At 37.3% G+C, this 27,375-nt stretch overlaps 2 protein-coding genes across 11 annotated transcripts in view; one reads left to right on the top strand and one right to left on the bottom strand.

Moving 5' to 3' along the window:
• Window positions 1-16: 16 nt before the first annotated feature.
• On the top strand, window positions 17-27,371 carry LRRC57 (leucine rich repeat containing 57). 8 transcript variants are annotated; one of them, XR_014243533.1, is made up of 8 exons: window positions 115-454; window positions 560-698; window positions 1,357-1,625; window positions 3,714-3,899; window positions 4,331-4,478; window positions 9,996-10,127; window positions 19,027-19,130; window positions 26,670-27,371. XR_014243533.1 is itself a non-coding variant. In XM_082388849.1 (6 exons), the coding sequence occupies exons 2-6, from the start codon at window positions 371-373 to the stop codon at window positions 4,370-4,372; spliced, it is 720 nt and encodes a 239-aa protein (XP_082244975.1). In that variant the 5' UTR covers window positions 17-108; window positions 349-370; the 3' UTR covers window positions 4,373-5,873. The 8 variants fall into 8 exon arrangements, 3 of the variants coding, with proteins under 3 accessions (XP_082244975.1, XP_082244974.1, XP_082244973.1); XR_014243536.1 differs by lacking the exon at window positions 26,670-27,371 and having other exon boundaries at window positions 19,027-21,004; XM_082388849.1 differs by lacking the exons at window positions 9,996-10,127; window positions 19,027-19,130; window positions 26,670-27,371 and adding an exon at window positions 17-108 and having other exon boundaries at window positions 349-454; window positions 4,331-5,873.
• SNAP23 (synaptosome associated protein 23) overlaps window positions 7,502-27,375 on the bottom strand; it is a 36,014-nt gene continuing 16,140 nt past the window's right edge. For 2 of the 3 annotated variants that reach the window (XM_082388856.1, XM_082388857.1), the window contains 8 exons: window positions 22,962-23,063; window positions 22,342-22,383; window positions 21,881-21,929; window positions 21,014-21,131; window positions 17,159-17,191; window positions 12,085-12,243; window positions 10,863-11,007; window positions 7,502-9,655 (listed from right to left, as the gene is read on the bottom strand). In XM_082388856.1, the coding sequence (XP_082244982.1) occupies window positions 9,590-9,655; window positions 10,863-11,007; window positions 12,085-12,243; window positions 17,159-17,191; window positions 21,014-21,131; window positions 21,881-21,929; window positions 22,342-22,383; window positions 22,962-23,018 (669 nt within the window). In that variant the 5' untranslated portion in view covers window positions 23,019-23,063 and the 3' untranslated portion in view covers window positions 7,502-9,589. The remainder of the gene's footprint in view (window positions 9,656-10,862; window positions 11,008-12,084; window positions 12,244-17,158; window positions 17,192-21,013; window positions 21,132-21,880; window positions 21,930-22,341; window positions 22,384-22,961; window positions 23,064-27,375) is intronic. The other variant, XM_082388858.1, reaches the window with a different exon arrangement.

The following is a 27,375-nucleotide window of genomic DNA, read 5'->3' as shown; positions in this document are numbered from 1 at the left end:
CTCGATGACGTCACAGGCCGTTTCCGCCCCGGCGGAAGCCTGGGGAGCGCATCCCAGGCGAGCGCGGGTCCCGCGTCTTCCCCTGCGGAGCCGGCTGTGAGCTGAGGGGTAGGAGGCGAGTTCGGGGATCCCTGATCCTCTGTAGGCTCCTAGCGGCGTCTAGCCTTGGAACAGCTGCAAAAGCGGCGGGGCCTGGTGTTCTTCCCTTTCTTCCTTGCCACTCTTGAGCTGGCCCCCAAGATCCAGGGATCGGCAGGAGGTGACAGCTGGAGCTTGAGACTTAGCCGGGAGGCCGACGGGGTGGCTGGGTGCCGGACCGAGTGGTGACAGCTCTCCTCCTTCCCGCAGAGACCTGAGCCTTGGCGCTAGGATGGGAAACAGCGCCCTCCGCGCTCATGTGGAAACCGCGCAGAAAACTGGTGTCTTTCAGCTTAAGGACCGTGGGCTGACCGAGGTGAGACTGGGAGGGATCCGACCAAGGGAATTGAAAGGGAGAGGGACGGCGGGCGGTGAAGTTAATAGGTAAGGGATTCTCCGCGCTGAGAGCCCCTTTCTTCAGTTCCCCTCAGAGTTGCAGAAGCTGACAAGCAATCTCAGGACCATCGACTTGTCCAACAACAAGATCGAGAGTCTACCGCCTATGATTATAGGGAAGTTCACTCTGCTGAAGAGCCTGTCCTTGAACAACAACAAACTGAGTATGGCTTTTGCGCCTGGGAATTTTGCTAGTTATCAGCTGTTAAGAAGGGTGGTTTTTCTCTTGGAATAGAGTGTGGAGTATGATTATAATGTTATTAAACTGGTTTTCAAATAAATGTATCAGAATCTTAAAAAAAAAAGGTTTTTTTCTTACAAGCTGATTTTTGTTGTTATGAAACTGTTCAGGAGCTCAAGATGCAGAAGAATGTCAGAGTCCTTGAAGCTTTCTATCTCTTGTAATTACATCTATAAACCTCCTCTCCTGGTGTAATGATTGGTAGGAGGTTAATTTGGACTTCAAAGGGACCATCTTTGGGGTGTAATGTAAACAGAGCTAATTTTGCTGCTAATTTGGAAGGGCGGATGGGATGGGAAGGAGAGGGCCTTCCAAATCCCACAAAATTGCTGTGGGATTGTGCAGTGGCCCCTTCACAAAAGGAGCCTATTATACACATAATGCTTTCCTGAATTTTGATGGCACCCTCACCTTCTGAAGACTATGTTGGTAAAAATGCAATATTTAAAAATGGCACAACCTGTGAAATGCCTATGTATATTAACAAGAGACATAACAGACTGCCATATAGTTTTAATAAACTCCATCAAAGGTGTTTTTCAGCTGTATTGGATTCAGGTTTTTAAATTTTTCTTTGCCAGCTGTCCTTCCTGATGAGTTATGCAATCTGAAGAAACTAGAGACACTAAGCCTAAACAACAATCAGTTGAGAGAGCTGCCATCTACTTTTGGGCAACTATCTGCCCTTAAGACCCTGAGCCTCTCTGGGAACCAGCTGAGAGCACTACCACCCCAACTTTGTAACCTACGGCACCTGGATGTAGTGGATCTCTCCAAGAACCAAATTCGGAGCATACCTGACACAGTGCGGGAGCTGCAGGTCATCGAACTCAACCTCAACCAGAACCAGGTCTAGAGCTTAAGCGTTTATTTCTACAGCATGTATGTGGGTTTACGGTCTCCTGAATAAACAATTGTTCTCTAAACTGTAATCATGGAGAGGGGTATCAGAGGCTAGAAGAAAGGTATATTCTATGGGCTGGACTAATTTCAAAGCCCAAAGTGCCATGAAGTTAGTTGAGACACTGGGTGTGTTTGTTGTGTAGGTGTTTTTTGGAGGGTAGTATGGGTAACAGGGTGAGGTAATTTCAAAAGTTAAACCTCTGTCTCACAAACCTTGAGTTCTTCAGATCATCCTCAAATATACCTCTAATCATCTAGCAAGGAGCTATGTCAAGAAGATAAAGTGGAAAAGAGGCTTAAACTCATGTTCTCAGAGTTGGACATCAGAGTTCATTCAGTTGTCCTTTTGCTGACATCTTTGTCAAGTGTGTGTCCTGCTTTTGCGGAAAAACCATCAGTGATAGGATTTTTGGAGTTTGTTGGACAGCTTTAATTGCAGTGTTTGAAATTTATTTCCATAACTTCAGAAACTCTTTGGTTAACATGTATCTGACTGGAGAAACAATCTTTGGTCTAGACATAAGGCACAAATGATGAAACACTGATCGTAGTGAGACTGGGTAGTCTTTAGTTTTTCTAGTGCCTATGCTTCTAGATCTGCAGAGTCCATTACAGTAGCCACTAGCCACATGGCTATTAAAATTCATTTAAATTAGACTTAAAAATTCAGTTCCTCGGTTGCACTAGCCATATTTCAAGTATGGCTCAATACAGCCATATGTGGCTACTAGGCTACCATATCGGACAGCACAGATATTGAACATTCCACTAGTTGCAATAAGTTTTATTGGACAAAACTGTTCTAGATTGTCCTGACCTTACGTTATGATGAAATTCAGTCAGTCTTGGATGAGATTGGCTTTATCTTTTCCTTAAAGTGGATATTCTTGTACGTACTTGAGCTTTTTGGAAAAAAATTCTGAATATTTGGGGAAAAATATTGGAAAAAACTTGTTAAGCAAATTGAGGACTTGCTCCACATTCATCTATGCTGCCTTAAATCAATGGTTCTCAGGTTTTAGTGTGCATCAGAATAACCCGGAGAGCTGGGTAAGAGATCACTGGGCTCCACACTCATTGTTTCTGATTTTGTAGGTCTGGGGTAGGATCTGAGAATTTGCAGTTTTAACAAGGTCCCAGGTGATGGTCTGAGATGATACCAGGCATAGTAAATATAACTAGGTGGCTTGGAGCATTTAAAGGGCAGAAGAGCTGAATGAATCAAAGATAACTGCTTGGTATTGAGCTCAAGAGCCTAAAAGAAGAGTGGTGCTATTGGGAATGGGCATGCTGAGTGGGTTATGATGGTGAAACATCCAATGTGTTTTACTAAAAATCAGAGACATAGGAGTGGAATAGAGGTGAGCAGAAATGAATGTAGATAGATAGCTTAAAAGAAGTGATAGCTTTAAGAATGAATGAGCTTTCTAGGAGAAAGTTTAGAAAGATTGAATATTAAGTATTAGGGACTGCTGCTTGAAAAATGTCCATACGAACAAGAAGGGAAGCCAAAAATCAGGAATAATTCAAAAGATAGGAAGAAAAACACAGCACTTAGGTACAAGAAGTGGGAGTTTCGAGGAAGGGATAGATAGCACAGTCAAATGCAACAGGCAATGAGGGCAACGAATCCTTGACTTTGGCAGTAAAGTGGCTGGCATCTATGTACACATAAAAGATTGGCAGTAAATGTACCAAAATGTTTACAGTGATGGATTTCAGGTAACTCTTTTCTCTAAACTCGTATGATTCTCAAATTTTCTATAATGAACAGTGCTTTCATTATCAGAAAAATGTTTCCAAAAAGCCACTGGTGACCTTCAAAAAAGATTTGTTTTTTTTCCCCCACAAAAGTGGAGTAGTAACAGAAGCTGGATAACACAAGAGGCTTCTGGAATGAGTGGGTAGTGAGAAAATGGAGGTGGTAGAAGAAAGAACTAGGACAAATAGTCAAGTAAAGATTTTTAATTTAGTAAAAAATAATTACAGTGCTTATTACTTTTTCCCATTATCCCTTTTTTAACTTGTTCAATAGATAGCTCAGATCTCAGTGAAGATATCTTGCTGTCCTCGCCTTAAAGTTCTTCGTTTGGAGGAGAATTGTCTTGAGCTCAGTATGCTTCCACAGAGCATCCTCAGTGATTCCCAGATCTGTCTGCTTGCTGTAGAAGGCAACCTTTTTGAAATAAAGAAACTTCGAGAACTGGAAGGCTACGATAAGGTATGTATTAGTGTACTTCTGAATTTCTAGTCACTGCTCCAGAGAAGAGAAAGGTGAAGTAACTCACACGAGCGTTTCTAGGTACAGGACGTATGTATAATCCGTTTATGTCAATAAGGATTTCTTCTCCATTTTGGAGGTGGGTTCTGAGAATCAGCCAAATGGTGTTGTGCCAAGATGATATTTTTCTCTAGACAGCTTGTTGTAAAGCATCTTTTTCTTTTGATAGGTGTCCTATTAAGATATAAAGAAAAAAAAAAAACACCCCACAAAACCATGTGCTTTAAATTTGCATCTAGAATAGGTAGATTTTGTAGGAAATGAAGGGCCATAAAAACCTAAAGGAAAAAAAATCATAAAATCCTAAATAACCAATAAGTTAGTTATTTGCTCAGGGCAAAATAACACATGTATTCTTTGATGATTTTCAGTACATGGAGAGGTTCACAGCCACCAAGAAGAAGTTTGCATGATGTTCTCCAGGAGCATGTGAACCATACAGGACACTGACTTGGAACCTGTTGCAATCTGGCTGAATGAAAGGCTCCTGTTGTTGTCAAGGATATCTGCAGTGAGGAGGTGATATTCCAGGAGGTTATATTTCACTCAATGATCTTTTTCCTTTCCAGGGCTCATCTCAAATAAGCTAAAGGGAATCAAACACAGGAAGAGTCCTCCATTTTGAGTCATGGATAGGGCAAAGGACAATGTTGATCTTCAAAACCATCATTTGTTTGGCTTTGAGAAACCCAGTAGCTAGTTGCTATGTATACAGTGAGGGGATGCTGCCTGGTACCAGAATAGCTCCACACAACAGCTTGAAATTTCATGTGTCTCAATGTGCGAGCTTTCAGAAAATCAGTTGCCATTCCACCCTGTGTTAACACTTCATATTTTTATGAAATTCAAATAATTCATGAGAGCCTCATGAGAGGCTATGGTTAATCTAAGGATTTATGATTTTACTCCAGTCCATTAGTTCAATTGCAATGTTTATACTTGGAATTTAGGATGTACATAAAGGTATGACTCTTGATTAAAAGTGTACTTTGTGAGAGAAGCAACAACACAACACTGAGAGGTGTTCCCAAGGCTGCAGTAGCAATTTTTTTTTTTTACTATTGCAGGTGCCTTATTGATAGAGGGCTCTGAAGAGCTAAAACTGTATGCAAAACTTGTAAGATACAAGGGTTTTAATAATCAAGATTTTCCTGAAGCTTTGTTAGAAACAGTCTCTTATTTCTGGTCATCTTTTTGTATTTACAACTCTAATAATCAAATTACCTATCAAAAAACTACTGTTAGGGTATTTTACAACAACTTATGTTTATCAAATTTATTCTCTGAATGAGAGAATATACTAAATAAAGATTTAATGACTATGGCTGGAAGAAAGGTTAATCCTTTAAAGTAAGACAGGGGAACTTTAACCTGTAAATGGCCCTTTGTTTGAAAGTAAACTGATCAGGAAGAAATGTTTTATGTTCTTGTTCAGGTTGCAAGAGTACTGAAATGCCTTCATGTGACTGATAAATATTTTTGTGGTACTGGAAACCATGCTTATTAAGACAAACTGAAGCTATAAAAGTAGATTATTTCAGACTGTTACTGGCATGAACATTTAGAAAGCTACAACTCTGCGTTTTCTGATGTTTTGTCTTAGCCAAGGGGCTGTTATTTACCATGTATTGTTAGTTCTCATTTTGCAAACCTAGTTTAACCATTAAGTCAAGAGATCACAAGAGCCTAGTGTTTATATGAGGAAAGTCTCTCTGACCTTAAATCTGGTCTAGGGGTTCTCTTTTTCCTATGTTATTCTCTGTTTCTCAACTGGGGAGGGATGGGGGTGCCAGTTTACATTACCAATTGAGTTTTGTTTTTTATAAACTTTAATGCTTAATCTTATTGATCTACTGAACATTTCTCTATTTTATCAGTACTTATCTAATAAATCAGAACTTATAAATTAAATAACTTAAATGTCCCAAGACATTTAATTATTAATGGGAGTTTTAAAAATCCCTACCCTTATGAGAATCCCCTTATGATGGCTAACTTTCACAACTTGGACCCAGCCTTATTTCCAGATACCCTCTCTTCACTCTCATTCACTTGCCCAGTCTTAGCAGGTTATTCTGCTCCTTAAACCCACAGTGCAATGTCTCTCTCCTTTAACTGTCTTTACATTGTTTGCTCAGTCAGGAATGCCCTCTTACCAACATGCTCCTTTTCTATGTCTAAGCCCCTTCCTGAGACGTCTAAGCCGAATTAACTGCTCCATCTGTTACGGCAGCATTTCTCACATTCTATATTCATCTGCCTCTTGCTAGACTGAGCTACTTGAGGGCAGGGATTAAGTAAAGTAATATGCCCAAAGATATAGTACACAAGTATTTAGACTTAAATATGAGCTAATAAAGTAGGTTGACTTGAGGTCTGGAGACTGAGATTCTAGTGGCCACCAGCTGTAAATCACCTACCTTCTTTTAGAGCTTGGTTAGAAGTCAGTGTAGTATGCTGAGTAAGAACATAGGCCTTGGAGTCAGAAAGATCCTGATTTGAATCCAAAGTCCATCATTTACTAGCTTTATTTGAGCAACTTACTCTCATCCATAATATGGGGAACACCTCCTACCTCTCATGTATGTTATGAGGATTTGGTGAAAAGATACAGAAAAGCATTTAGAATAGTGCCTATGACAGAGTAAGCACTCAATAAATGGTGCTATTTATTTCACCTGTAAAACATTAAAATAGAATTTAGCAAGTTGTACAGAAATGGAAGGCTTGGAGCAAACACTACATTAGGATGAAAAACAAATGAGTAGAGAATAAGGAACCTGAATATCAATCTGAGAACTATAAATATGCTTAGGAATGTAACTGGGATAACTTAGGATTTTAGTAAGAGAGTAACCTAAAGAATAGCATTTAAAGAAACTAATTCTAAGAGCAATTGAGTATAGGATGTCTGGGAAGTAGAAGTTTAAGTTAAGGGGAGATTCCTAATCCATACATGACATGAAAAGATCTAGAGTTGAAATGTGGTAAACAAAGGGTGAATTAAAACTGTGAAAGAAGAAAAAAACAGGGACAACTATAGGGGATAAAGATCACTGTCATTATAAGACCGGAAACCTGAAGAGGGAGCTTATTGTTAAAAAAAAATTAAGTTCAGTGGAGGATACTGTTTAACTCCTTAATTATAGGTCAGTTTTATGCTCAAGGTCACAAAACTAGTAAATGATTGAACCAAAACTTGAACACAGATGGTCAGACTCCAGAGCTTGTGCTAACCACCTCAGTTACTACCTTTCAAAAGTAACAGAAACAAGTTTCCAGTGTCACAGGAGAAGACTTTTAAGTCAACAGCTTCTATTTCTAGTGTATTATGAGCCTAAGTTCTAGGTCCTCATTCCTCTTTTCTCAGTAGCAGAAGCTTTGAAAAAGTATGTAACCTGGGATCCATGGATGGGCTTTCAAGACCCATTTATGCGTGATTCACGTGTGTGTGTTTGTGTGTCTATTTCTCTGGAGAGATAGGCTGTGTTGTCTTTCATCAAATTCACGAAGAGATCCTTGACCCAAAAAGAGCTCCACTCTAGAGAGAATAGCAGCTATCGTTTAATAAGCTCTTACATTTGTTGGGCACTGCTCTACGTGCTTTACCTGCATTACCACATTAAGTCTTCGCAGCAACTCTATGAGGTAGGAATCATTAATCCCACTTTACGCACAAGGAAACTGGGGCACAGAAATGGTTTTATAGTCATTCAGCCAGCAAGTGGCAGAGCTAGAGTGTAAATTCAGACACACTGGACACACTGTGTGCCTTAGCTCACTTCTAACCAATTATACTGTTGGAACAGCATACTGGTATCTTCAGAACTATTTCCTTTAGCCATAATAGTGTAAAAAAAATTTTTTTTAACGCTTTTAGGAAGGACATTTAAGTATAGAACAGCCCCCAGTGTTTTATACCTTCTTATTTTACACATTTACTACCACCTGCCAAACTACTCCTTTTTGGTGTGTGGCATTTCTATTACTGAGGGCCTAATTAAATCTCACTATAAATATTTTCCTTTTCAGCCTTTGAAAGTTCCCATGTTAACTCTATCTCCTCCAGTAAGTGGGTTGCAGTTTTCACTCATAAACACTTTCAGTCGCTAGTGTATTTAACCTCAAATGAATAAAAGACTAGTAATGATTAAAATGAACCTCATGACAAATCATAGCGGGGAAAAGTCCTATATTTCCAATAAAAATGGGAAAGGTGCTAATAAAGTCAGCTCTTTGTTGGAGTGCCTTTTGATTTATGCATCTTTGCTCGATTCAGTTTGTCAAATAAGAGCTGACAAAATTATTGCTTTCCACCTCCCAAAAAGTACTCACAGAAGCACATCACTTATTTGAAAAAACAGTTCCACTAGTTAGTTACAAAATTTAATTGTAAGGATCAAACAGTGGTTATTGGTCAAACCAATCGACATTAATAGCTTTGAAGTGTGCAGAAGCTAGTGTTTAAATAAAGGTGACAAATACCAATCAGATTCTTATAACACTGTTCAGGATCTAAGCAAATGTGATTCTGGAAGTTGAATACAAAAAGCTAAGAGAATCATAGTGCAATCATCAATAAGTAAACCAAAGACATAATTTTCTAAATCATTTTTAAACAGAATAAATTCTAGTTTTTAAAAAAGTTTAAAGCTACATAAAACTCAGAGCAATCTATTTTCTACCTGAGATCAAAACAAGTTTCTTTTTTCCTATCTAAACATAATTCTTGGCATTGAGGTAAATCTGAATTCACGTGATATACTTTGTCAAACTTTTCCAAAAAATTTTAAGCCCTGCTGTAGAGAGAAATTCTCATATTATATATACATATTTACATATTTTTTCTTCAAAGACTAATGACAAATTTATGAGGTTAATAGGCCTGTAATGGGACCATGATACTATTAATAATATGAAAATAAAAAGCCATTCATTTATACCAGGTGTTCCTATATGGTGCAATATGAAATGGGATCATAGAATCTATGTACATAGATGAACCACCAAGAGTTCAGAAATTAAGCTCACTTTAAGAAAACTCATTCTATTCTTTTTTGAAGCAGAGGTTGCAAAGTTGTGATGTATAACAAAAATATTGTGTATACAGGCTCCAAAACCAAGCATTGGCCTAAATTGGCAAAAACTGCAACTTAAACAGAAATTAAACCCAACTAGATCTTCACTGTGGTTATGCAACTTTTGGCTTTAGGGTCTGCAGGTTTTACTGAGGTAACAACCTCTTATCTCTTGCCTCTCCTCCTTGTGCCTGCCCCTACTGCCCCCAGCCTTTTACATGGCTGTCTTTGGCAATGCTTCCAAAGTTTGAAAGCAGAAAAACTTGCTAAGTAAACGGAGAGAATGAAAAATAACACTATATATGATGTATGAAAACCAACCTAAGAGTATGGACTGAGAAAGAAAATACTAGAAGGGAAACTAAGCAGCAGTCTACCCTCAAGGGAAAAAGAGAAAATAAAAGAATAGGGGGGCTGTTACTCCTAGGTCTTCTTCCACATCATCTCCCGATTAGAAGAGTGTGGAACCAAAATTTCAAACTCTGGAAAGGTAATGACTTTGAAGGAGGAGCTAGGGAAGTGAATAAATGATAAAGAAGTACAGCAGTAGCTTTAGCTGTCAATGAGTTTCTTTGCTCTGGCATTGGCATTGTCAATACGATCTTTGTTGGTGTCAGCCTGGAAAAAAGAAAAATATACCAGCATTACTTCACAAGGTAAGCTGCTCTAATAAATGTTAAATTTCATGTACTTAGAGTAACTGACACATTGAGAAAATTCAGGAAATAGTCGAAGCCACATTACAAAACTCATTTTGGGCAAGAAGTGACAGAATATCAGATTCATTTGGAAAAACCTGGGTGTATAAACATGACAAAGATATAACAGGAGAACTTGCCAGTATTTCATGAGTTCTGTAACATTTTTTTTCATAGTTTAACATGTCTGAAACTAGGATGCATCTTATAATCAATGGCATGTAGATGCAATGAAAATATAATGCTCTTCTCTGCTATAGATCTGGACCTTGTGGGAGTCCCCTGAACTGAATCATAGAATCTCATCTGGAGCTACCCTAGATCTCACCCAGAGACTGAAATAACCTACCCCAAGATCTGTGGAACAGATGTATCACCATCCACATCAATATGTAAATTAAAATGATGGGTAATATGTAGCCTAAACCCACATAACAGCATTGAAAACATCTTATGAACCACTGTTTGCCTTAATGAAATCCATCATAAGTGATTCAACAGAAAGCCAAGCTGAAAAACTTACCCCAACCATTAAAGTATACTGAGATTTTAATGAAGTAACAATAAATAAGAACAGCTTTTAGATGTGACACAACCAAACACAGAACACAATTTAATTTCAGTATATTTTATATCATATGAAGTAAAAAATAGCAACCGCACTTTTTTGTTACTCTTGTTTTTGTGTGTCCACCCCACGAGAACCATTCTGCAGAACTGATTTTTATCTACTGACTCATGAGATGAGGATTCGGGAACTTACTAATTTGTTATTAGTTAACAAAATAAAATTCCAAAAGCTAACTTGCTCTTTCAGGGGAAAAACAAAAGAACAAAAAAACCCCCGACAGCTCACAGAAAGGTTAGAGGAGACTGTGAGCTTCATGTGTGAAATTTTAAATAAAACCACTTGGTCCCAAGGTCTTGGTTTCAAAATGAACCAATTGAGTAAGAGATAGGAGGACTTGACTACTGTTTTTCAGTGTGTTAGAACTCATCAAAACTGCAAGGCCTGTGAGGACAGGATCTTATCCCTATTGCTCTCCCCCAGAGCATCTAGCACAGATGTCTATTACTAAACACTGTACTGGATGTCTCATTTTCCTGTGGCACTAAAAAGCTCTTACCTTTTCTGTGATCCGTTCTATCTGTCGATTTTGAGCCTCAATCTCATTGCCTATGTCCAGGGCCATGTTTTTTAGATTTCCTAGGATACTGCCCACTTGAGTCAGGTTGTCTTCCATTTCGTCTTCCCTGGCATCATTTGTTATACTATCACAAAAAGATAGTTAATTCAGTACTTTTGGGTGAATTAGAAATGGAGTGAGTCTGGATTTAGTTTTTATAAAAATAAGTAACCAAAATGACCTCAGCAAGTGTTAGACCCAACAGATGCAGGTTACCATTCTTGGGAAACATTCTATAGTAAAAATGGAAAGACTAATCCAAGAGAGCACAACAGCTTAAAGCCATTTAAGATTAAGAAATAACTTTAGGATAGTGGTTTTTCAAAGTGTAATTCCCAGCATAACCTGGGAACTTGTTAGACATGAAAATATGCTAATTCTCACACTCCACTCCAGATCTCCTGAATCAGAGACTGGAAGGGACCCCAGCGATCTGTGTTTTAATAAACCTCCCAGGTGATTCTGATGCACGCTTAGGTCTAAAGAACTACTGCTCTAAAATAAGGGTTGCAAAATCCTGGCCCAAAGTCAAATCTGGCCTGCCTTCTGAATTTATGAATAAGGTTTTATTTGAACACAGCCATGCTCGTTTGTTTATATATAGTTTATGGCTGCTTTTACCCTACAACAGAGTTGAGCAGTTGAGTAGTTGAGACTGTATGGCCTGTAAAGTCTGAAATATTTACTATCTGACCCTTTACAGATATCCTTATAGGGATTTGGTTGACTCCTACTCTAGATGATACATTTTAAAACACATCTTCTTATTTACAGAAGTAAAACATGATTACTTGAATAATTTGGAAAGTACTTTACAAAGAAAAGTTAATCCATCCTTGAATGTCAACAATCCCAGTCACCATTTTGTCAGAAGGCAAATTTTAAAATGGAATAAGGGACTTCGCTGGTGGTCCAGTGGTTAAGACTACCCGCTTCCACTGCAGGAGGCACGGGTTCGATCCCTGGTCGGGGAACTAAGATCCCGCACACCCCCACATGCCGTGCGGCCAAAAAAAAAAAATCCAAAAAAAATCCAAAAATAAAAAAGGAATAAATGCTATTTCTAATTAATAAGTTGGGGTTCATGCATAATTACACCCAGTCTCCAGAGAGAGCCATTCATTTAGGAAAAGAATAAAAATATCGGGAAGAGCTGGCATACCGTTTAATGTATCCGCCGCTGGCTGCTCCTGTGGTTGCTTGCTGAGGCTGACCATTTGTCACTCGGCCTGGCTGCTTAGATACTACATTGCTAGGAGAGTTGTCTCCACCGTCTCCCCATGTTGCCTTATAGGCTTTACTAGACTCAAAGTTCTTTCTCCTATATAAGAGTCAGGAGTGTAGAGAGATACCAAAAAGCAGGAGAGGGAGAAATGACATTATTAGTGCTTGTTACCTTAGGGATGCCCTAGCACCCTTAGAATAAAAGCTACATGCAGCTAGATCTAGATTATCTACACTATGCTCCATCACAATCTGGCATAGGAAAAAGAGAACGGTGTAAGCCCACTTACATTAAAAACATTTTTTTAAAGGTTAAACTACTTCCACCAAATCTTCACTGAGCAGTTAGCAAGTACCAAAATGTAATTATTTGATTTTTCAGGTTCTCCTAGCCTCTGACACTCTCCAGAAAAGAGGTTAATGGACACTAGGAAAAAAATTCCTTAGGAAAGGTGCTCTGGGATGCCTTAATGGTTCCTTGGAAGCATCTCAGAGGTTGATGAGGGATGGAAGAGAAAGAAGGCTGAGTGGGCAGTACTTAGACCTCAGTTGCTCACTTACTTAAACTATAGTAGTTTCAGCTGATCTGTTTTTTAAAGTTAGAACTGTGCATTAAATTTTTTAAAAAAGGTTTCTTCGGGGGGTGGTGGTGGTGTGATGAATTGGGAGATTGGGATTGACATATATACACTAATATGTATAAAATGGATAACTAATAAGAACCTGCTGTATAAAAAAATACAATTTTAAAAAAGTTATTATAAAAAAATTATTTTTACAATAAGGTTTCTTAAGAAACAAACATCATGAAGGAAAGGCAATGAATGAGTTCCTTGGCTACAATGGTACCAGTTACAAATAGTTTGGTTTAGGACTTTTTCATTTAAGAGTTTACTTTTCCACCTTAAAAAAAAAAAAGATCCTAAATCCAAGCCTCTTAAAAATAGAAGCATATGTTTAGATTAACTGATATAGCTAAAAATCAGCCAAAGCCAAAATTTTACCGTGGGATTTACTACTTAAACTGGTATAAATGGCAAGAAAAAGAACCTAGTAAAATGACTTTCAAGTGGCTATTACAAAAAACACAAATAAAACTTTTTCTTACTGATTATTTGGCTAGGTAAAGTTTCCACTCACACAATTTTAGTTTTTGCTTTTCTATAAACAAAAACAAAGCAGTATATGGCTATAACATTGGTTTCTGATTTATTCCACATGATACATTAATGAGGAAGTTTTGAAATCGCAAAAGCAAAGGAGAGATTTTAGGAAAGCAGTGGCTCCTTTCTTAATAGGATCATGTGAGGATTCATGTTTGGCAAACCTAGAATTGGATCTTAGACCTTAATCATCAATGCTACAGAAAGGGTACTATATGTTTAATTAATCAATCTATTTAGTTATTAATAAGCCATGTTAAAGCCTTCCTGGAACAAGGTGGGATACCCATTATTTAGTACTACTTTTTTTTTTTTGGTTGCATCGGGTCTTAGTTGCGACACACGGGATCTTCGTTGAGGCATGCGGGAGCTTTCCTTGCAGTGCGCGGGCTTCTCTCTAGTTGTGGTCTGCAGGTTTTCTCTTCTCTAGTTGTGGAGCGCAGGCTCCAGGGCACGTGGGCTCTGTAGTTGTGGCGCTCAATTCCAGAGTGCGTGGGCTCTGTAGTTTGCAGCACGCGGGTTCTCTAGTTGAGGCGCACGAGCTCAGTAGTTGTGATGTGCGCTTAATTGCCCCGCGGCATGTGGGATCTTAGTTCCCTGACCAGGGATCGAACCTGCATCCCCTGCATTGGAAGGCAGATTCTTTACCACTGGACCACCAGGGAAGTCCCCGATATACACATTATTTAAATGAATATTTATAAATAATTTCTGTTTAGTAAAAAACCCATTTACATGTATTCTTTGTTAATAAGATGGGTGTCAGGCAAAATTCTGAAGCAGAGTAATAGCAACCAAGCAAAATAAACAACATATAAGTTTATCAGAAAGTTCACCAGAAATATTAATAGAAGTAATATAAGATAAGTGAGGCTTTTATCAGGATGTTAGACTGTAAAACAGGTCAAAGATTGAGGGCTGGAATTCTAATGTCACTAAATAAGACACTGTGCTTCTGAGAGTCTTAGCACAGAAGCACTGGGTTGGGACAGACTTGTGGGCTCTTGGTCTAGCAAGGGATATACACATGCTCCAACCTCCTCAACCTTAAGAAATAATATTTGAAATTCCTTCAACTTCTGAGAATTCTTCCTTCAATTAGATATAAGGGGCATAAGATGCAAACGAATTGTTTTAACATGATATTGTGAATGAGGTTCAATTAAAGCATAGTTTATAAACAAAGAATCAGACTGGTTATCAAACCCTTCTCCCTTTAAGAGGACTGGATCTTTGATGTTCTTCCAATATCAAGGGGAAAAGGTACAAAAAGCTGACTTGAATTGTCACATTTATTTTCAAATGGATTGGGGAAAAAAACTCTGCACTTCTTTTTCATGCAGTTTTGACATGTTCTCCATGTTTATAAAGCAGTGATTTTTATATGCTGTTGATTTCATATCTTCATCCTTGTGATAGTTCCATGTCTCTTTCAGCACCTCTTCTCCAGGTAATAATACCTTCTGCTTGCTCAAGATCCTGCCACATGCTGTTACCCTGGAGCTTCTCCCACTGAGTTGTAAAACCCTTAAAGACACCTGTTTTTAAGGGCATTGTCAGGCAGCTGAGTATCTAATAAAAACAACAACGGTTTTAATCTAATTTGTCTTCCTTCAAAGGGTCTTAAGTGCTTTAAAAGGTAGTATTTCCTAAACTTGACTGAGCACCAAAGTGACCTGGATGATTCTGAATACACAGATGTGTATTTCAGGCTACATTCTGAAAATTCTACTTCAATTTGTATCGGATGGAGCCTGGGAATCTTCTGTTGTAACTATGGTTTTATTTAAATTCAATAGATCATTTAGCTGCCCAACCAGGGAAGAGAAACACTGTTCTAAGAGACTTCCAATCTGTTGTAGAAGGAATATTTTAGATTACTATGGTAGTACACCTTAGTATTTCTATATATTGGGACACTGAGGAATTAATCTGGAGGAAGTGAACATATACACAAGGTTTTTTTTTTAAGCCACAAGATTTAGAGTAAATTGACTTGAATCCCAATCCTAGACCTGTCATTCAGTAGCTACAGAACCTTATGCAAACTTCCATCTCTGAGCATCTTTTCTTATGTGTAAAACGATAACAGTACTTAATAAGTCACAGGGCTGTTGATAATAGATGTAAAATTGTTCTGTAAAGCATTAGACAAATATTGTTGTTCTTTGGTTTCAACTCAACCTGATCCTTAGTTAAAAGTTCATGTCTTTAATTGCACAGATTACCAATTGGCATGTTTATTCTTATAGCCCATTAACATTCCCTAGCTTTGAGATCTACAAGCAGCCGAATATAGTTGGAATATAGCTATATAAAAAGACATCTAGGCCAGGGTTGTTTCTGGTCTACAGTAAGAAAGAAATGGTTCTGGTTTGCAACAGAACTCTTCTGCATAACAAAATTAACAGCCCCTCTGGGAAGAAATTAGATTTCATAATAAAATGCTTAAGCAAATTTGTGGTAGATTTTAATGCAATTAAGAACTCCATCTAGAAAGTTAGATTTACCCCTGACTGTCAGTTTTGAAGAGTTTAATAATCTTTAACTACTACATTTTTTCAGATAAATATCACATTCAAAAATGGCATGTTTGAAATAAGAATTTGAAATATCCCTTAAGAAGCTGCTATAAATACAGAAAACAAGTATCAGGATATGAACACAGTAACTTTAACAATTTCTTTTTTGAGTTTTGGTTGTCAACATTAGTACTAACTGAATAAAATAGCAAAAAGAAAGCCCAAGCAGGGAGAGAGAGAGAGAGAGAGAGAGGTGATCAGGTTACAGGAAAGAAGAAAAAGAAGGGCAAGAAACAAAGGGTAGAAATCAAACAATTTTCTAACATTTAACCATGGTATTCATAGTCCCCATAAAGATCCAAAATTAAGGAGTCAAACATTATAATAAACAGTAGGCTGACTAGAGGGTTAACTTCCATAAAAAAATTAAGATTAGTTAGCTCTGCATTAATTCAATACGAAACCACAGCAAGCTAACACATGACATAATAGGTATTATGGAACAGATGATAATATATATAAAGAGAGTAAACCCTTATTTAAAAAAAGGAGATAACTAGATATGGCAACATTTTAAATTTATATCCCACCTTGTTCCAAATGGCATTTAAGATGACTTACATTGGCAATTAATTCCTCAATTTGGTAGTGGCCTAAATCATGGGGAATCCAAAATCATTAGAAGCAATACTTCAATAGAGGAAATACTGATTCTGGAACCAGAAAGGAGTAGGAAAACTTAACAGAAGAAAGGAAGCTGAAATCAAAGTCTATGTATTTAGCCTGAATTCCCTTACCTTTGATCAGAACTAGAATGCAGCAATTCTCTACAAAGATCAACCTATTTAAAACGTCTTAGGAAACTTTAGGGGTGTTTTTACTTTTATAATCTTAAATGTTTTTTAGCAAAAACTTAGTATCAGAGCCATTAGTCAAAGGGTGGTGTTATAGATTAAGATCCTTTCGTCAATCCATCTTCTGGCAGACAGCACTCATCAAGAACAAATTCACTTTACATTACACAACACAGCACAGCTTTTAAGAGTCTCTACCACTCACAAAATCCATGCACATGCACAGAAAAGCCATTTGAAGCATCACCTTTAGATAGCAGGTTAACAGCCCAAATTGCGCCACAAGACTGCATCTTAAAGTTCCCTTTGATCAGTTACTGAGCTCAGCTTCTGATGTTAAATCTTCATTTTTAGTAAGCATATTAGAAAGGAAGAGATTAGGTGAGAGAATGAAATGCAGAAAACAGTGAATGCCAATCAAACAGAACAGAAGCAGGTTTAGTTTTCAAAACATAATGCATTTAAATTTCTGCCTGGTTTCATAGAAACAACCAACATCTGAGAATCTAGATAAAAAGAAAAACATGAAAACTATTTAAACCAGAGCGTACTTCGTTTTTCCTAAGAATGTCTGAATGATGATATTCTGTCCTAAAATTATGAACATTAACATGAAGAGAAGGCAAATACTTCGTATCTCCAGTGAGTAGGATGGAGGAAGCACTCAAATGCTGACTAAAATACAGTAATTCAATATTTATTTTAACTAATCAGAGCTGAATATTTACATCTTAATATGACATAAGATTCGATAGTATAAAACCTGTAGTACCAATTTTCAACTTCTCTAGTAAGTGGTCCAGAAATACCAACCTGTCTTCAAACTATGTGCCAATATGTTTGACATTTTAAGCACAGAATGAAGAGAGGCAGGTTAAGACAGAGGAATACTTTGTCTGACAATGGTTAAACTGGGACATCAGGCAGTTTACTATTCTGAGACTTCCCATTTTAAACCTGCCTCTTTTTAAACTCTTGTTAATTAGAATTACGACTTATCAAAGTTACTGACAAAGGAACTTCCCTTGCGGTCCAGTGGTTAGGACTCGGCGCTTTCACTGCCGGGAGCCTGGGTTCGATCCCTGGTAGGGAACTAAGATCCCGCAAGCAGTGTGACGCGGCCAAAACAACAAAACAAAACAAAAAAACCCCAAAGTTACTGACAAAGATATAGGATTTTTAATAAGGATCTGTTCTATTTTGCTTTTAGGATTCAAATAGTAGCAAGCTAAAAGAATGACATTTATTCACAATTTTAAAGTTTAATCCTTGTAGTCTGTTTTCAAATTCTAGTAGTCCTTTAAAAAGAATTAGCTAAAATTAAAAGTCACTTCTAATACAGGGTTCTGTTAAGTGAAGCTATTTCCATGTCTTATTAGAAAAAGATCTGCTGATATGGCTTTAATGAATACTACTAAACAAAAGAAATCTCAAAGAACAAATCTACTCAAGACATTTTCTATATAGTAATACATCTAACAAAAGCAACAACAAAAAGGTTCTTTCTTTTCTTGCCTGTCAAGCAAGGTAGCATACAGTTAAAAACTAGGGCTCTGCCTGGTTTTGAATCTCAGCTCTTCCACTTGTTAGTGTAGCCTCCTTATGCCTCTGTTTCCCCATATGTAAAACGGTGATAATAAGAGGAACTATCTCATATTAAGGGTATTGTAAGGATTAAATTTAAAGTGCTCAGGATAGTAAGAGCCTAAATTAATATACAGGCTCACAACTCTCATGCAAACCTTTGGATGTGAGACATTTTGAGCAGTACCACATAATCACATACATCAATATTTCTGCAGTGAAACAGATTAACATTTATGCTAAGTGTAACAAAGACTATTAAATAGCTTCAGTTCAGGTTACATCTTGTAGCCTAATTAATAAGTTGTGGCACTACATTCTGAAAAAAACAAACCTTTGGCTTTCAGAGTTTTTTATATTTCTAAATGGCAGATAAGAGACTGTGGACCTGAGCTGTTATTACTAGTACCAGAATTAGTACTAGCTTTATACAGAAGACTAAGATATCGTCTCTGCCTTTGAGAAGCTCATGTTATGGCTATTTATATGATAAGCCTAACTGAAACACAGATTAGCAGATTAAGCTTAGAAAGATCACGCCCCTGGCAGGAATGAAAACAGATAAAGCTGAGGACAAGAGATACCATAGAGGGGAAGGACTCAATGGTGTAAAGGAGAGATGGATGGAAGGGAGGCAATTAAAATCGGAATCTTTAAAGTGAAACACTACTCTCTCCTCTTCAGAGAACAAGTGTTCTGTTATAGGAGCCCCTTGATTCCAACTGTTAACAAGTACTTTCTTCTCTTGACCCACTAGGAAAGGGCTCTGCTGAGGTTAGAGGCTGACGACGGACTGCTTCAGGACCATACTCTACCTTCTCTCTCAGACTGTCCAAGGAAATCCTGCCTATGCTTGTCTGGGTACACAAAGAAAAATAAAATTAATACTTATGTAGCTCCATTTCCCACTTTCTATGATATCAGACCACCTTAGGATTCACTGCTCTTCCTACTCATCAGAGATAATTTGCTCTAGGTTCTAGGAAGGACTTCCTCTTCCTTGCTCTTCTCTTAATATGTATCTCAATGAAGTTCATTTACTTTTTTCCCCTGAACTCTTCCAAGAGGGTACACAGAACATAGGAGAAAAGTGCAAGTAAGTTTGCAAAACATAGTTAAAAAAAGAGTTTAGATTAAAAAAATCTGTGCATTTCTAACTTGTTTGCTGAAAGTAATCTGCTAAACCCTGATTCGCAGGTCATAGTTACTAAAATATGCACTTTTGGAGAGTCAACCAAGGTCTAAACAGGTCAACAGACTTGTCTTTCTTAGCTTCTTATGCCCAAAACAAACACTAAAGTTGACCAACAAGTAATTTAACTCTATTTTCTCCAGTAGAAATGGCACAGAGAATGTTGTCACCTGAAAACACTTATCTGAAAGCATGAGAGAGCAAAACCTCCTCCATTCCTAACTCCTTTGAGGAGTAAAAAAATGCTGAGAGTCTGTAAACCTTCGTATCTCATTTTTGGTTTACCACACCAGCTGAGACAACTGGATGGAAGCAGTAACGTTTACAAAGCTCTTTAAAAATGAATACTCTCAGCAGAAAGGATAGTCATTCAATCTCCAGACAATGTCATTTCAGCCAAAGGTAAAGTTCAAAGTTGTTTTGTTAATGACTCCTCATCTTTGTCTGAATACATGTACTATTTGTCAACACCATGGAGTTTGTTTTACCCAAGATTAAGTAGAGAATTTAAATGTTAATAATAAAGTCACTAAAAAGAATGAATTCCTTTCTGTCAAGTATAATCTCATACACTATACACAAATAATTTGAAGACTTTTCATCTCCTAGTTTACTAGAGGCTTCAAATCTTCAAAGTCTTCTTTGATGTTTCCTTCTTCATGTTTGATATACAATCAGTTGATTTACAGTGAATTTTTTTGACTTACACTTTTCTCTCTAATATTGATGATAAAGTTATACCCCACAGGCCTAGTTTACAAAAGGTTCCTAACTAGTCTCTTGGTGTGTGGTTATATACTCCACTCCAATCAATCAACCCCTTAGGCTGGCATTCAAAGTTCCTCTATTGCCTACTTATGTATTATTTTCCACTTCTCATCTATATGAATCATGTAGTACAGTTAAGTCAAGCTCCTCTGTAATCTTTATTTAAATTAAATCTTCCACAGGAAATGTCTTCCCACTTCTTTCATGACCATCCAGATCTTTCTAATCATTCAGAGCCCAACTCAAGTCCTATCTCTCCTATAAGATGGTCTCCAAACCAACCTTTATCAGTTCTATACCTTTAGCCTCAGTTGATATCACATGATCTAGCACTAGATTTATATAGTTTTTACTTTTTGCTATTCTTTCTCATATAGCCAACCACATGGTAAGTCTTTTGAAGCCAGGATCCAAGTCCTTTATTCCCTTGACCATCCCTCATGTGCCTACCACAGAACACATATTTTGTTAATTCTCCTTATGTGAAAGGAAAAGACACTAATTCTATCCTGCTCTGTATTACCCAGATGTATATTTCCCAACCTTTTCTTGTATTATTAAAAAATGAAATTGGGACTTGATCGAAAGATTGATCAAATTTAAGTGATGGTTTGCAGTGAACATGCCCATTTATACAACAAGTTTGATCTGACTGAAGGAGAAACAGCTTCAGTTGATCTAACAAAGTTCCTTATTTAGGCCCCATCATACTTATTGGGAGGTGGGGGGGGGGTGTGCTCTCATTTTAGATTTATTTGAAAAAGGTCTTGATTTATCAACTCACCTATTACAGGGGCATACACAAAGGCCACAGCACTTGTTTAGTTCTGTTAAAGTCTTCTCTGCTTCTCTCATGTCTTTGTTTATTTGGTCCATGCCTTCTTCTACGCGTTTTAGTTGTTCTGAGAATAAGTTGTGGAAGTTACATTTTGTGTTACATTCACGGGGCCAACCAGAAAATGCCATTATGATGGAACAGCAAAAACTTTAACCTCGAATCCACCAATAACCCATCACAGTGACTGTATCAGGGCCAGGTGGTATTACAGACTGTCCAGAATGAAAATAGTCTTTCACATACTGATCCTGGGGCACCTGGCCTCTGACTGTGGAAAAATTTGTTCTAAGGAAATTGGTATAATAGGAGCATGTGAGGATTGGTTTAGAGATCACTTTTGCAACCAAATTAAGTGTACTTTGACTAGACCAGATCCCCAGCATTTCTATTATTGGATAGGCTCAAAACCTGAAGGCTGTCATAAGATTAATAAAAACTAGACCAGATTGCTCAGGGCCAAATCAAACAGAATGTTTCCAAGCCTGCCTGAATCTGACCTATTTAAGGACTTAACTTGATTTCTGAAAATGATGCAAAAATATCATAATGTCCAGTTCACATATGACCAATACACACAATAAGCCCTGCTACATAATAAATACTTGGTATACAATGGGGTATTGTGGCCCCCACCTCAAATAGGCAACAAACATGATATAATTCAAATCAGCAGAAAAGAAGTAAAATAGCAGTCTTATCTTACAAAGGGAAGGTACTCCCAAAGGCTTAATTAATTTTATACACGGCTGATTTGAAAAGGCTTTCCGGCATCCTAAATCAAATCAAGAATTTCTGCCAATGACTGCAACTCACCCCCTTGTTCATCCAGCGTAGTGATAGTCTTGATTCCTGCATCCTGAGACTAAAAGAAGGGAAAAATGCTGAGAGCACAGCAAAATAAAAACAAAACAGAAACAGAACCTACAAGGTCTGAAAAACAGCAAGAATCATTAGAAACTTAAGTTTCTCAGAGGACTAGAGCTACAGAGGAAACTGATCTCCCCAAACCAACACACTTTAACATATTAACCCCCCAAAACAAGTCACAAACTCATGGTGAATTGTCTTCCCTGTCATATTCCAATACTATCAATTAGAAAAACAAAAAAGGCCCATTACTGCATGGTTTGACAATTTCAGCAATTGCTGGTTTCAAATAATAAAGCTTATTGATAAAATACCCTTCTGATTCTTAACAGTAATTCCAGCCTGTGCTATCAGAATCCCTTCTATACAGTTCCTATACTTAACTTGATGATTAAACACTTTCTTACCTCAATGGCTAAACCCAGGATTCTCCTTGTACTTTCCAGAGACTAGGAAAAAACACAGAGTTTCAGCATTCTACAACATGTAGCAACCGCCCACCCCCCCAGCCCAAAATCTGATCACAGGCCATATTCATAATGCTACTCTATTTTTAAAGATTGCCAGCCCATCCACCTTTCCCTTTAAAACAAAAAAAGAAAGCTTATTACTATAATTTTGGTTATTTTCTTCCTACCAGATGGTCCTTAAGAGAAAATTTGGAAGGTGAAGTTAATGGGATTTATAAAAAATTTAATGTAAGCAGAAATCTAGGTATATTACACAGATATTAGAAAATCCTGTTAAAATTAAATGTCAGAAGTCCTCAAATCTAGAATATTTTTGTTGTAAGTAACTGTTCAGTAATGACTAAAAAAAAAAAAAAAACATACAAATTGTTTTCACTTATTTAGCTTTTTGATGAGTTGAAAAAATAAGGAGCTAGTAATGGCGCTCTAGAGCAAATGTATTCTTTGATATAAAGAGACTAGGAAGAAGCCAAAATGGTCTTCTAAGAAGGTCCTCTCATCCTTCCACTGTGAAAACTGAAAGAGAATTCATTACTTATTCCAAGTAAAACCTTTACCTCATCAGTAACCTGGTTAGCCCTCAGCTGAATTTCTTCTGCTGACAGATTATCCATGATGAATTAAAACTTGATAGGTGGAGAAACTGAAATGTGGATATTCTGTAAGAATAAGGACACAAAAAACAAGTTTGTTTGAGCAAAGAGTGTATATTTATGGAATTTAGGATACTTGGAAAACACGGTAAAATAGCCTATCTTTATCCCTATCTATCTATCTATCTACCTATCTATCTATATTTCAGGTGAAGAAATTAAGGCTGAGAGATGGTAAGTAAATGCTTAAATGCTAGTTATTACCAGAGGTGAAACTAAAACTCAGGTTTCAGGACTTCCAGTGAAGCACTGTTTCTAATAGGAAAGTGGTCCTTCTACTTTGAGAAGGAAGGCATTATTAGAAGACAAGCTTCAAGAAACTATTAAAATGAATTCCTGGTTGTACAATGTTCTTTGTACATTGTCTGAATATGGAAAAGCAATAAGGTGAAGAAGTCGAAGTTAGGTAGTGTTCCATTAGTAAAGTAACACATTCAAAGTCGTGTGCCTGCAGAGCACAGGAAACACTCTAAAAATGTGCCAGTTGTCCGGGCTACTCATTGGAGAAAATGAAATACTTTCATTCTTAACAAGAAAAGGATAATGTTGATACAAAGAGCTCAGAAAAGACCTAGCTTTTATTAAGAGTAGACTCTCCCTTTCCAATTACTGTATGGTTTGTTATTTTAGTGAAGTCCCTAAGAAACTGTACAATTATTCTTCTATACTTAGTAACTTAGTAACTCATAGTAACTCAGGAAGTGATCTCACAGACATTCAAACTGAAACATAAAACTTTTAATAGGTGAAGATTCCAAAGAGTCCTGCCTTCTAATATTAACAGCGATACATTGTTGTATAGTATTCTTCTTTGAGCAGTCATGTGGAGTAATAAGCACTGTGTGACTTACCTAGGTTGTTTTCTTTTTATTACATTTGCTAGCTTTGTTATTAAAAATTTGAAAACCAATTTTACCAAAGCCCTTTGTCAATGACACATATAAAAGTGTGGTTCACATTCTGGATTCATCCCCAGGGGACATGTGGCAATGTCTGGAGAATTTTTTGATTGCCAGGAGTTGGGGGGGTAAGGAGGAGTAATGTTACTGGCATCTAGTTGGTAGAGGCCAGGGATACTGCTAAACCTCCTATAATGCTCCTTGGGACAGTCCCACAACAAGAATTATCTGGCCCAAAATGTCAAAGTGCTCAGGTTGAGAAATCCTGCCATGGAGTACACTCACTGACGAGCAGGGAACTTTGTTAACTAAGAAGGTACTAGACTGAACACTTGGAGGGAAAGGATTTTATTATATTTTTGTACCTCTAACACCTAACAGGATCTGACAGTTCGTACCCCAGTAAATGTGTGCTGAATGAACAAATAAGTAGAAAAACAAGATGTACGCTCACTTAAGTGGATCTTAGAAACAAAGCTACATGTAATAGTAGCACAAAGCCTTCAAATAAACACTAGAACCACAAACCAAAAAATTGCCATTACATGTGTATGATTTAGAATGGCCTGCTGGTCACATACAGATCTTTTTAGTCACATCCGTAGCTAACCAACACTTTTATTAGAACCATCTAAACAAAAAGCGACAATATACCATTCCTAGGACAGGAAGGCATTACATTTAGGGCCTTGTTTATAATTCTACTGTCATTGTTAACCATTTCAGGATTTAATTAAGATTTTGAGCCTTGATTAAAGACATTAATGCTCATAAAACTACTGTTATTAAAATTATTAAATTGCCAAAAGTTGCAAATTTAACCTCATAGCTTGTATGCCACAGTAGGACTGTGGCTCTGCCAAAAGGTTCATATACTAAGATACATAATCAAGATATAAAGGTCTCTCTTAAATTGAGAACTGATCATTCATTAGATATAAGCATAAACAGAACCACATGCTTTATTACCTTGCTAATTGTTTATGAGACTTTAGCTTTAATCACACATATGATTATGCTACAGTTTCTCTTCTGTCAGTCTTTCATAGTTGTAATTATAAAAAGAAAAGGAAGTTGCTTTGTACCCTCCCACCGTTTTTGTATGCTTTTCCTTTCTATAATATCCCCATCTGCCTGCCCAGGCAGTCTCGTGCTTTCCCACACAAGGTATCTTTCAAAGCCTGTCCTTCCTAGGCAATACGCTCCAAAGTTATCTATCCCTCTCACGTGAAACTCCTAAATGCCCCACAGAGCAGAAAGTGTTAAGAAAAGCAATACACACTAATCAGTTAGTATGTGGAAATGACATCCCGATTAGGTTTTCCAATATAGTATACTATGGGCAGGAAGATATTTTGGGCGTAAGGAAGCTCAGATCTCTCAAATTGTATAATTTTGTAATTCTACTCCTAGAAGTGATTCTTGCCAATTACAAGTCAATATTTGTTATTCTCCTAGTAAATATGAGCAAAACTCCATGTAGGTTCAAAGAGAGGCTTGAATGCAAAACTGACCTCTGTCAAACTTAAAGATTCCAAGAGTCCTTGCCTTTAATTATCAAAAAAAAAAAATTAAAAGATTGAAAAAAAAAAAAAAAGGCAGATATAGCTGGGAAGCAGATGTGAAGAGTCACTCCTGGCATAGCAGTGGTGCCATTTTTTAGGACACACCTTTTAAGTGAACTCAAAGTGCTGCCTAGTACTTCTTTTTTTCCTCCCTGAGCAGATGACACACAAAACAAGAAACAGACTTCTGTAAAGTTCTCACATGTTTGGCATGCTGATATCAGGACAGAGCTGCCTAAGACTTCTCTATTCTGGATTTTTGAGGATGTTGAGCACATGATTAAAGTAAATGGGAGTAAGTGAGACAAAGCAGAATTGTAAGGGGAAGGCCAAAGAGAGACAAAGAATAATACTCCCCAGGCTCTTTTAGCCTTTACTAAACTGCTCAGAAGTGTCAGGCAGGGTGCAAGCTAGAACTAGCTATATAGCTTTACTTGTATTTATTATCTCCAGAAGTTTTTCTCATGGAGTCAGGAAAGGCTATCGAGAATGGTAGAGTAAAGAGAATTAGAGAAGGGGGAGGGGAAGGAAAAATGAAACGTCACTTGACACAAAGATCCCATTAAACTTACTTTTCTTGGGTATAACCCAATAGATTAAATATCTGTGCCATTTTCCCAATGCTCCTGGGAACTTACGCTATATGTGTGCCTTTGAGATGAAAATGTAAGATTTTTCTCAGTGCTTTTACACCCTGTTTCCCTTACTATGGTTCACTCGGGCTTACTAGCAGACTCCTAGTTTATCTTTCTTAATTTCTTTTCTGTTATAAACCTTGGGGGGAGAGGGGAGGAAGAAATGTTCACTGAGCATGTACTATGTATCATATACCCATCTAAGTTATTTATATATGTCATTATGTCTGTTATACCACTTTATAGGTGGGGAAACTAAGGCTCAGTTTAAGTAAGTAATTTGCCCAAGGTGACTGAGTAAAGAGCAGATTTATTATTCAAGGCTGGATCAACTCTGAAACCAAGGCTATCTCACGGTCTCGTATATAGTCTTACTGTTGGATGTACCGCCCCTTAATAAGATATGAGAACTGTTGAATATAAGAATATAGGCTAAGCACTCTACCTGATGGCTCATTTCAAAATTTCAGATACTTTCTATAGTAATACCATGAAATCTTATCTCTTTCACAGACTCAAAGATGGTTAAACTGAAGGAAGAACTAGAAAGACCAGAGCAATCATGGTTTTCATCTGTTTTATAATAATTTAGAACCTGAAAAATATCTACATTAATTTAGAAAACGAAAATAATACTACTGGAAAGAAAGAATACAAAGTAAAAAGGACTCAGAACTTAATCAACAGGAGAGCCACATGTCTTCATTGATAAAAATGGAGGGATACTCAGGAAGTAATGAAGAAATAGCACTTTAAATCACTGGTTCCTGACAAGACCAATATAAGAATGATTTTATAAAGTATTAACTCAGTTTATACTGGAAAGCAAGGATTTTGCATTAAATTATTCTACCATTAGTTTCCTGCCTATTCCTTCTCTTAAAACGTAGTTAATCACAATGTAAGTTGCTCTATGAGTTACACTCATACAGTTATTACTGTACTCTTTAACAGTTTGATAAAATTTGCAATTCTCTTTGGCATATTTTGATTAGACTTTCATGGTAACTAATGTATTTACAACAAGTAGAAACTTCTGTTCAGAGCAGGCTAGCACAGTGGTTAGTAGTGGGAGCTCCAGCATCCAAATTCTGGCCCCAAAACTGTATTTGTTGTGTGACCCTGGGCAAGCTACCTATCCCCACTAAAGTTCAGTGTCTGCATTTGTAAGATAGAGATAACAGATCTATTTCAAAGGCTTTTTTGGTGAAGATTAAAA

Source organism: Balaenoptera borealis (genome assembly GCF_965194805.1).
Source record: "Balaenoptera borealis genome assembly, chromosome: 3".
Taxonomy (NCBI): domain Eukaryota; kingdom Metazoa; phylum Chordata; class Mammalia; order Artiodactyla; family Balaenopteridae; genus Balaenoptera; species Balaenoptera borealis.
Note: the sequence above shows the minus strand (reverse complement) of the source record. Positions and strands in the feature narration are given on the sequence as shown.

Bases quoted from the DNA above. Each gene is read 5' to 3' on its own strand.
- LRRC57 (XM_082388849.1), top strand. From the start codon at position 371: ATGGGAAACAGCGCCCTCCGCGCTCATGTGGAAACCGCGCAGAAAACT. The intron at 699-1,356 runs GTATGGCTTTTG...TTTCTTTGCCAG, and splicing joins CTTGAACAACAACAAACTGA to CTGTCCTTCCTGATGAGTTA. The intron at 3,900-4,330 runs GTATGTATTAGT...GATGATTTTCAG, and splicing joins AACTGGAAGGCTACGATAAG to TACATGGAGAGGTTCACAGC.